Source organism: Hesperophylax consimilis, chromosome 20, assembly GCF_061612785.1.
Source record: "Hesperophylax consimilis isolate HC1 chromosome 20, BYU_Hcon_1.0, whole genome shotgun sequence".
Taxonomy (NCBI): domain Eukaryota; kingdom Metazoa; phylum Arthropoda; class Insecta; order Trichoptera; family Limnephilidae; genus Hesperophylax; species Hesperophylax consimilis.
The window spans coordinates 19,732,293-19,744,003 of NC_142855.1; the positions used below are offsets into that span (position 1 = coordinate 19,732,293).

General features: G+C 37.1%; 1 protein-coding gene across 1 annotated transcript; it reads right to left on the bottom strand.

The window, feature by feature from the left end:
* Positions 1-6,363: 6,363 nt before the first annotated feature.
* LOC149414291 (uncharacterized) lies at positions 6,364-7,015 on the bottom strand. Its single transcript, XM_089644127.1, has one exon. The coding sequence runs from the start codon at positions 6,976-6,978 to the stop codon at positions 6,364-6,366; it is 615 nt and encodes a 204-aa protein (XP_089500253.1). The 5' UTR covers positions 6,979-7,015.
* Between the last annotated feature and the right edge of the window lie 4,696 nt (positions 7,016-11,711).

The window sequence follows — 11,711 nt, forward strand, 5'->3', positions numbered from 1 at the left end:
AAAAATATACCATTTATTTGGATTTTTATTGAAAAGCGGAAATACACACAATTTCTCCGCTTTTCTGTCAGCTTATTTTCAAAATGTGACGGTCTACATGTCAGATGCCTAAAGGGTTAAACAATATAAAAAATTACTGGAGTTCCTTATTAAGTAAATGATTTTTATAAGTAAATATATAGTTCTTACAAATGTTACAATGTTGATTTTAAAAAATAAGTAGGTACCTTCATAGGCAATTATTAAAAACACAAGTCTACAGCTGGTATTGAAATACGGAGAAAGAACTAAGATCCAATGTACAAAACCTCCTCAGAATAGATCTACTACTTGCTACTGCCGCTCAGGGTGCAGGGCTGAACAAGAACAGACAAAGAGTTTTAATCTACAGCTGGTATTGAAATACGGAGAAAGAACTAAGATCCAATGTACAAAACCTCCTCAGAACAGATCTACTACTTGCTACTGCCGCTCAGGGTGCAGGGCTGAACAAGAACAGACAAAGAGTTTTAATCTACAGCTGGTATTGAAATACGGATAAAGAACTAAGATCCAATGTACAAAACCTCCTCAGAACAGGTCTACTACTAGCTACTGCCACTCAGGGTGCAGGGCTGAACAAGAACAGACAAAGAGTTTCAAGCATTTATGAGGTACTTCTAACAAGATTTAGGAAACTACGAGTAGAACATGTACCAGTAATGGAAGAAAGGCGTACAGCGAAAGAGGTTATGCAGGATTACGGAGTATTGGGAGGCCTTGGTGGCCGGATGGTGTGCAGGCAAACACCCCAGTCCTGGCACTCCTGGCCATGAGGAACTGGAGGTAGATAGCAGGACGAGGTAGATAGCAGGTAGAGTGGTGTCAGCCAACTAGATTCCAAGGGATGTGTGATGTTATTGATGCATATACATGCATGGATCTGAAAATGTAAAAAAATACAAATGTCCATAGTATATTATATCGCAAATCAAAACATGCTGTAATAAGTATAATAATTTAAAATTTTATAAGCTTCGCACAAACATTCCAACAACGCACGTGAGCCGTTCCCAACGAGAAAAAAATAAATCATTAAACCGTCAAAAGAAAGTGTATGAAATCATTTACTGTGACTACAATACTGCATAATAAATCATTTACTGTGATTACAATACTGCATAATAAATCATTTACTGTGACTACAATACTGCATAATAAATCATTTACTGTGACTACAATACTGCATAATAAATCATTTACTGTGACTACAATACTGCATAATAAATCATTTACTGTGACTACAATACTGCATAATAAATCATTTACTGTGACTACAATACTGCATAATAAATCATTTACTGTGACTACAATACTGCATAATAAATCATTTACTGTGACTACAATACTCCATAGTAAATCATTTACTGTGACTACAATACTGCATAATAAATCAATGCTAAATACACAAGCTAAAATTAACATAGGGATGTTGCCTAAGGAACTGAAAAGATAAATAAATTACGTTCGCGAGACATTCATACGCGGAGACGGGACGAGAAGTGCAAATAAATCCGGTCCGTGGCTGAGTTGGCATCGCGTTTGGGTCCCACCCAGGCGCAGTGTGTTCATTTCATCATTCTCCATCACAACACAAGCAACAGTTTCCGCTTACTGTGGTGGTAGTAGGAGATTTTAAAATATTAGGTTATTAGGAAGCGTACTGGTTTTTTTTAAGTTTGTCCGGCCCGTGTAATGTATTTTGCTGACGAGGGCACGGGTACAGGGTCACTGTTCGCTTGGGTTGACAGTCTAGTCGGTCTGTCCACAACTGACTCAGTAGTTGGTCTGAAAAATGTATGATCAGCTGGTTTACTTTCGTTAGAAACATTTACTGGTTGAAAGAATGCCGGTTTAAGTCTATCAATTGACACGTTGACCTTTTTTGAATTGATAATAATGCAAAAATATTTCTCTTTTCGTTTGAAAATCTCGTACGGACCTTTATATGGTGGGGTGAGTGCTCTCTTCACCTCGTTTCTAAGAAATACGTTTTTGTAATTTTTTAAGTCTGGGTGCATGAAAATATTTTTATTATCATTTGTTGGTCGTCTATTTGAAAAAGAGATGTTTTTGAAATGATCCATAAGTCTCCTGGTGTAGTCTGTGTCGTTAATTTTTGGCTCGGAAGGCACAAAAATATCTCCAGGTAAAGTCAAGGTTGTCCCATAAACCATTTGTGCTGGGCTGTAACCTTTATCATCTTTGACTGCTGAACGTAGGCCTAATAAAATTATAGGCAACTCTTGTGACCACTGGGTGTTATCTACACATTTTGCCATAATTGCAGCTTTCAGCGTGCGGTGGTAGCGTTCTACCTTGCCGTTGGCTTTCGGGTTGTAGGCGGTAGTGTGAATTTTTTCCATGCCCAGTTTTTTTTACTGTTTGATTAAATAGGTCAGATTCGAACTGTCGACCCTGGTCTGTTGTTAAATAAGTCGGACAGCCAAATCTCGAGATCCAATGAGTTATTAGAACATCAGCTATAGTTTCAGCATCAATGTTTTTAACTGGAATTGTTTCTGGCCATGAGGTTTCTCTATCTACCATTGTTACGCGGAATCGGTTTTCCTGTGAGATTGGAAGTGGTCCGATTATGTCAATATGAAGGTGTTCAAAACGAGATACGTCATGGAACTCGCCAAGTGGTGAAATTGTATGCCTACTAACTTTAGCTTGTTGGCATGCTAAGCATTTTTTTTACCCATATTGCTATGTCTCTGTTCATTGCGGCCCAAAAATATCGCTGCGTTATTAAATGTCTAGTCGCTTTGATTCCAGCGTGACTCGTGTTATGGACAGGGTTCAACGCCTTTTCGCGGAATTTCAGTGGTAGGTATGGCCTCACTCGTGCTGTTGAAATTTCGCAAGTTATTTGAACATTTGAATCTGGCATAGTTACTAATTTGAAAAGAAGATTAACTTGCTTTTTCAGCTGTTGTAACTCTTCGTCTTTGTTTTGTTCTTCTGCAAGCTCTTTGTTATCGAATAAACTGGGAAGGCAAATTTCTTCGATTCGTGACAAAGCATCTGCGACGGGATTGTCAGCTCCTTTAACATATTCGATTTTAGAACAAAACTGCGAAATAAAATCCAATTGTCTGATTCTTCGAGGTGTGTCATAAGTTGAAATTTTCTTAGTAAGCGCAAACGTAAGGGGTTTATGATCTGTATACAGGGTGTCCGGTGGTAAAGTGCAGTAACTTCGGGAGGTGATTCTACGTGATCGTAGGAGTAAAAAAGATTAATAACTTTTTCTGAAATTCCAACTTTTAGATGTACTTTTAAGCTAATAACGAAAAATTTCTCCGACGTGCCTAGACGGCATTATTTTTTTCGTCGTTGCCAAATCTACATCCCGCGCCCCCCCGGTAACTAATCCCCGCTACCCCCGGCACCCGAATTCAGTCGGTCAGCTGGTAAACTGTCCCCCGCACCCCCTCCTGCACCCCCCGCTATTAGTAAATCGTGCTTTGAATGTAATGTGTCACAAAATTTGACGGGCGGAGTAAACAACTTTGAAAATTTAATTTATCTAAGAATTTTTGAATTCGTTCACTAGATTTATTGTTTGTTCTCTGCGAACTTTTCATTTGGTTTGAATTTTTGACAGATGTGAAGAGAACCCCGTACAATTTAGATGTCGGTGCGTGTTTTAGAGGTATAATGGTTATGGTGCTGATTTTATCAAAATCAAATTTTATAATATTCTTATTATTATTATAATTTACAAGTACAAGTATATTACATTGGATTTATTAATATAGACGTTGTACATTATAATGATTTATGATCAATAAGATGGATCAAGGAAAAAAATATTTATGAGATGTAATATTTTTGGTACGCCTCGTTATTCTGCTGTGTCATTCGTGTGGAAAACGTTCTTTTTTTTAAAAATGATTTTCGGCTATGTAATCATTGTTTTTTCTCACCTATAAAATTATGTCCCGTCTTTCCGGCTTATAAAAAAGGTCTGATTTTTCGGATTGAAATTTTCAAAAAATCCCCAGGGTTTCAAAAATACGATTAAAAAAATAATAATAATACAGAATGTCTTAGAATATTTTCCTTAACCGGAAAAAAAAAATTAAAAAATATGATGCAAGTGGCCTATTAGTAAAAAGCGATGAAATTAGTTAAGTGTTCAATGAGTTATTAATATTTTTTATAATAAAAAGTGTAACGTGATTTTAGTGCAGTTCTCTTTTTGAATTTGGTAAAATATCAAAACATACGGCGAACTCTGTGTTGTTATTGTTTACAATTCACATGCGGTTTCCATGGATACGCGCCACTCACAAATATGCAACGTTGCCACGTTCACACTTGCGAATTTATCGGGTAAGTTTGCACCTGCACTATGGCTTTTTAGCAGGTATGTCTTTTTGTATGAAAAATAAAAAATTGGAATTTCGGAAAAAGTTATTTATCTTTTTTACTCCTACGATCATGTAGAATCCCCCCACGAAGTTACTGCACTTTACCCCCGGACACCCTGTATATTATAAGTAAGTAAATCCCTTCCTTCTATCATGTTGCGGAAGTGTTTAATTGACATGTATATAGCTAATAATTCGCGGTTGTAGGTACTATATTTTTGTTGCGTTTCACTCAATTTCTTTGAGAAAAAACCTAAAGGTCGCCATATGTTGTCAACTCGTTGTTGTAGGACAGAACCGACACAAGTTTCGGATGCATCAGTCATGAGGGCTAAACTTACATTGAGAGCAGGGTGAAACAGCGTAACGGTGCTTTTTAAGCTATCTTTACACTGTTGAAATGCCTCCTTTGCGACTGATGTCCAATCAATACGTGTTTTGTCCCTTTTCTTAGAGTTATGTAAAAAAGCGTTGAGTGGTGCCTGTATCTGTGCTGCTTTCGGAATGGAGCTGCGGTAAAAGTTTACCATTCCAAGGAATCGACGTAGTTCTTCGATAGTGCTTGGTTTAGGAAAATCGGCAATAGCCTTGACTTTTTCTTCACTAGGGGTAACTCCATCACTTTTTACACAGTAGCCGAGGAAATTGAGCTCTTTTTTTCCAAACTCACATTTGCTTGCATTAATTGTTAAACCAAATTCGTCCAAACGGGATAATATTTGTTGAAGATGTTGCATATGTTGTTCTTCGTTTTCTGACGCTATTAGTATATCATCCAGGTATGCAAAAACGAAGTCGAGTCCACGTAATATCATGTCTATGAACCTTTGAAAAGTCTGACCCGCATTGCGGAGGCCAAAGTTCATCTTAGTGAACTCGTATAAACCAAAAGGAGTTAAAATTGCTGTCTTGGGAATGTCTTCTGTTGCGATTGGAATCTGATGATAAGCTCTGCATAAATCTAATTTCGTAAATATTTGTCGCTTGTGAAGTGCATAGGTGAAATCTAATATGCGAGGTATCGGGTATCGGTCAGGGATCGTATTTTCATTCAATAAGCGATAATCGCCGCAGGGTCGAATTTCGCCACCCGCCTTATCTACGACGTGTAAGGGGTTCGCCCACGGACTGTTGGATGGTTGACAGATTCCGAGCTCGAGCATGTGTTCAAATTCTTGCTTTGCGGCCTTATACTTGGTTGGATTTAATGGACGTACCTTTTCATGTATGGGTGGGCCTGTAGTCACAATATGATGACAGATATCATGTTTCGGTGCATTTTTCAAAGATTCCGGTCTTGTCAACTCGGGGTACTTCAATAATAACTTGTGATATGGGTTGTTTATGTCTACTGCGTAAATGTTTACGTTCGGATCCTTCGTAATAGATGTACTGGTGGTTAGGGTTGTCACCTTGTCTACCAGTTTCCTTCCATGTAGATCTACGAGTAGCTGTTTGGCCCGTAGAAAGTCAGCTCCGATAATAGATTGTTTGACGTCAGCGATGATGAAAGTCCACCGGAGTGGTCTGCGTAGTCCTAAGTCGAGAATCAGGGATTTTTCACCATACGTATTAATTTTTGTTCCATTTGCTGCATACAGTTTGTATTCGGTAGGTGTTGATTTGGAAAATTTTCGAGCTGATAAAACGGAAATGTCAGCGCCGATATCGATTAAGTATCTAATACCACTTTTACGGTCGGTAACACATAATCGAGATGTATTATCGACGCCAACTATCTCGATCGCTGGCGTCAATTCTCGTTTTTTGTCTTGTAAGAACACTGATCTTGGCACTTCTGCGCCCTGGAACCGAATTTGAAATGGTACCAGCACAGATAGTTGGGATCTCCAGGCTGTGGTGCACGGGGGCGATTTAGGGAAGTATACTGGCGAGCTCTGGATGTTGAACGTTGTCGCTCGCGGCCCCGTGGTTCCCTTCGTTAGCTGGCTATTTCCAGCTGCAGTTTTTCAATCGTCCGAGTCAGCATCTCAATGGCCGTTGATGGTTGGGTTTTAACCTCTGCTACCTCGGAGGTTCTGGTGGTCTCCAGTGTTTTGTCGGCGATTTGTGCCAGCTTCTCCATGTCTTGTACCTCGCAGACAGTCAGAACGGTTTGCGGGAGATGTCCTAGCCAAAGAATCCTGAGCGTGTCGTCCGAGAGTTTGTTTATTGCCAACTCTCTCATTCGTCGCAGGAGTTGTGAAGGCTTCTGGTCGCCTAGTTCAAGTTCTCCGAGGAGCTGTTGGAGTTGCTGGGTTGCTGACTCTTCATAAACCTGAAGGAGTCTGGTCTTCAGCGCCAGGTATTTGTTTTCCGCCGGGGGGTTGTTTAGAATATCACTGATTTGTCGCAGTTCATTTTTTCCTAGCTTTGCGACAAGGATTAAGTAACGATTCTCATCACTAATTTTTTGTGGAGCTAAAATTGCCTCCAGCTGATGAAACCAAAGCCGTGGTTGTTCGGCCCAAAACTTCGGAATTTTAGTATTAAGAGAAACCGTATACACTTCGGGCTCGGAGGCAGCCCTGGAACCACTACTTGCACTGTATGCCATTTCTACACTCGCGCTGACTCACTCTATTGTTCAAACTTCCGAGAAAATATCGCACTGATGCAGTGTTGTGTTATGCTTCCTTATCACTCTATTGTTCTCACACACACACTGTTGATCACGTCGCGTCGGGGTCACCACTTTGGAGGCGTGTGCAGTACGCCTTGGATAGGTATGTGTGTGGGAGTAAATGCAGAGCAATAAGGCGAACACGTCTGATAGGAAGCTAGTGCGTTTATTAACTGAAATCAAACAGGCAGTACAGGGTAATACATAATATGTTGAGGCGAGGGGAGCGGGGCGTGACGTAGCCGCTACATAGCGGAGAGGGGAGCGGAGTATGACGTAGCCACTACACGCATTAGAAAAAATTAAAAAAAAGAACAACTTAAAAAAATGTTTTAATAATAGAACCAAATCCCGGATTACGAGACCTATCATCAACAGTATGTCAGTAAAATCCTATCTTCTTGATAACAATTTCACGATCAACTTAAGCAACTCAGAAGACCCTTTTAAAAGTTTCAATTATCACATTAAAAAGGCAATAGAATCAGGTACAACTACACCAAAAACAGGATTAAGAAGTCGGGTACAACTGAATACTCCGTGGTTTGATTCCAAATTAAATACATTAATCAAAGAACGAAACCAGATTCACAAGCAGTGGAAACAAGACACTGGTAATCTTACTCTTGTAACACTTAAAAAGAGATTGAGAAATACCATTACTAATTATAGGCGAAATCTAAAACACAAATATTATGCGAACAGCTTTCAACAAAACCAAAATAACCCCACTAAAACCTGGAAAATCATAAACTCTATTCTATCAAACCGAACACATAAACCAACTAACGAAATAGAATCCCTCGTGGTAAATGACTGCGTAATTAAGGATCCGAGCCAAATAGCATCCGCATTTAATGAGTTTTTTCTCTCAATAGGAAAAAAGCTAGCAGCTACCATTCCGTCATTCCCGGATGACTGTAATACCGTATTTGTGGAACCGAAGGCTTGCCAATCCTTGTACATGGCTAGGACAAACAAAGATGAGGTACTGAGGATCATCTCTAAAACTAAGCTGATAGCAGCACCGGGACTCGATGGAGTAACACCATCAGTTCTTAAGACTTGTAAAGAAGAATTAGCGGGTCACCTTACAGAACTTTTTAATTGGTCACTGTCCTCGGGAAAGTTTCCAAATGAATTAAAGTTAGCGAAGATAATACCTATACACAAAGGAGACTGTAAAACATGTATCTCTAACTACCGTCCTATATCACTTCTATCGGTTTTTTCAAAAGTATTTGAGACCATAATCAAAGATAGACTCCTAAAATACATATCTGCGAATAATATCCTTACACCACAACAATATGGCTTTCGGAAAAACTCTAGTACTCAATGTGCCGCCTTTGATTTTATCTCCAACCTTCAACAGTATATAGACCAGGGTGAATATGTGGCAGCCATATTTATAGATCTCAAAAAAGCCTTTGATACGGTCGATCATGAAATACTCTTAAAGAAATTGGAATATTTGGGAATTGTTGGGAAGCCCCTAAATCTCCTCCGAAGCTACTTAGATGATAGATTTTGTCTTGTTGAAGTCAAAGGTGTCTCGAGTGGCTTAGGTAAAATCACATGTGGAGTGCCACAGGGATCAATTCTTGGGCCTCTGCTTTTCTTGCTATATGTCAATGACATAACTAAATGTGGTATCTCTGGAAACCTCCAACTTTATGCGGATGACACTGTAATCTATTATCACAGTACAAGCCTGAGTGACCTGGAGTCTCAAATGAATGTAGATGTCTCAATTCTAGCTAATTGGCTGCGTATTAATAAATTGAGCCTCAATATAAAAAAAACGCACTACCTAACTTTCGGTAATAAGGATTATGTGCCCATGAATATCACACTTGGAACTGAGAAGCTCCAAAATATAGAAGTCACGAAATATTTAGGGCTATTAATAGACTCTAAACTTTCGTGGAATTCCCATGTTGAGCATGTGAAATCTAAAATATCCCCAATAACCGGCGTACTGTACCGACTCCAAGGTCTTCTCTCTACATCTCTACTACGGGCCACATACTATGCGATGATTCACTCCCATCTGAGTTATTTAGTTAGTATCTGGGGCACTATTACTAAAAAACAAATATCAGAAATACGAGTGATTCAAAATCGAGCAATAAGGAATATCTACCGTCTACCGTGGGATACACATATCAAAGATATATATTTAAAGACAAACATACTTCCTTTTACGGTTCTACCTAAATACAATATCACTTGTACAATATTACAAATCATACATAGATCCTCACACACTAACATCAAACCAGCATTTAATTCAGACATACACCAGCACAAAACACGGTCCCAAAATCTAATACACCTAGCATCGTCTACCCACACAACAAAATTTGGTATTAACTCATTACAATATATTGCATATAGACAATACAATGCATTACCTAATGAAATAAAGCAATCAGTAACTAACAAAAAAATATTAGTTAAAACGCTTAAAGATTATTTCCTGAAAATGTTTTTAAACCAGTGAATTTTCGCTCGCTTTCATATGTTGGTTTACTATGTTTCATGTGTATAGATGTCTCTCAGTATTTCTAAAATCTCTATTCTTTACAATGTATTTTTCCTTTTTTATTTATTTTTCTTTTCCTTTTCAATATGTTGTATTTTTTAAAAGTGTAATATCCTTGTAAAATGTATTTTATGTGTCTGTACTTCCCGTAATGAGTTTTATCTCAACTCATTGGGAATAATGTGTTACTTACCATGTTTTTTGTAATACATTATAAATAAATAAATAAAAAAATAAAAAATGTATCTATATATTCATTAGATTAAGAAATGTTCTCAAGCTAAACAACCTGAAAAAAGTCTATTACGCACTAGTCCAATCATTACTTCAGTATGGAATCATTGGGTGGGGAGGTGCATATGAAAAAATTTTAAGCTCTGTAAAAGTGGTACAAAAACTAATTAATAAAGTAATTTTGAAAAAACAACCAACATTCTCTTCAGCATCATTGTTCAAAATTTTCGAAGTACCAAAAATTGAAGACCTCTATAAAAAAGATGCAATATTACAAATATATAAAGAAACTGTAATAAAAAAACTTAAATTTAACTCATCCTTAAGGCATAATTTTAACATCCAAATTCCTCTATTTTCAACACAACAAAAGCACAATAATTAAATTTACAAAGGCATAAGATATTTTAATAGTCTTCCCGAAGAAGTGAAAAAAAATACCAGATTTTATTTTATTCAAAAAAAGGTCAAATTTATCTTTAAAAAAAATTAATATCACCTTTCAAATGTTATAACTTCAATTCATGTTACAACCAAAATTAACGTCACAATCCTCTCTTAAGTTTATATTTATTGTTCTGTATTTATGTTAATTACTGATATAAACATGAAATAATTGTGAAATAACTCCTACGACAAGCTCAAGAGCTAGCACTCTTCATTGGAGTAGAAATTCAATAACATATCTTTTTCACTATTACCTATTATTACCTAATTTTATGTACAATGTAACAATGTTATAAGTTAAACAATAAAAAAATAAAATAAAAATGTCTTCTACAATTATTTATGTTGAGTTTGTGATTAAAAATATTTAAAATATATTTAAAGATTTGTTAGCCAAATAATGCCAATTGTTGAATATTTATCTTTCTACAATTATTAGCACACACGATGATGAGAGCTACCGTAAGATTAATAAAAATATTTTTTTAAATACGTATCATTTTTGTAATAACATATTATTTTTGTTTGAGAGTCGCTAATGTTCAGTGGTTAAAAAGTTTAAAACAAATAATTATGTATTCGGGCCTTAATTCTTACTTGGTAGTTGTGAACGGCTCACGTGCGTTGCGTGGAGGTTCTGTACGAAGCTATTAACATTCTTTAACAATTGGTTGAGCTTCGTAAAATTCATAAAAAGGGTTAGAAGAAAAATCTAGGGGTAATCTGTCAGATACAAACAAAATGACGATTGAAATAGGTTCAAAGGGTTATTTGAGAGGTCATCGCATTTCGATGTTTGCTTTGGCGAGGGTTTCCTTTCTTTTTTTTTAAACCCCGGTTTGGCCGCCTTGTGAGGCGGGTCAGTAAATCGCGGAGATGATTATAAATTTGAGGACATCAAAGTATTGCGAAAGTTTGTTAGGATGCGCATATTTTAAAATTGGATTAAAAATATAATCCTCGAGAAGTCTAAAATAGGTTAATTCAATTTACCTGAAAACAGTATCACAGCTCATATTTCGTCAAGTTAGGTAGGTTATGGTGTTGGTGCATCAAGTGATATTTCGGTCCCAACGAACTTTATGAGTAATTCATTGTCTTTCCTGGACAATAAATTACGAATTTTGGTGTTTTCTTCTGCATTGTTTGTCCCATTTAGCCTTTGGATGAAGAAATCAGCGCAAAAGAATTCTTGGAATGTGCGGTGAATGAATGAAAAAGATCCACTGTTATTAGACCGGATCAGTCCTAAAGGGCTTATGTCTTTCAGTTCTTGGACAGATACTTCTTTTATGTATGTAAAATGTTCTGCGTAAACGGTCCGGATAGCAAACTTTCGATGCAATTTCATAAGTTCTTTAACCCACGCACATTTAATGGTTGTATTGTTAAAAGCGTTCTGCTCAAAATGTATGTTTTTCTTAACTTCGATGAACTG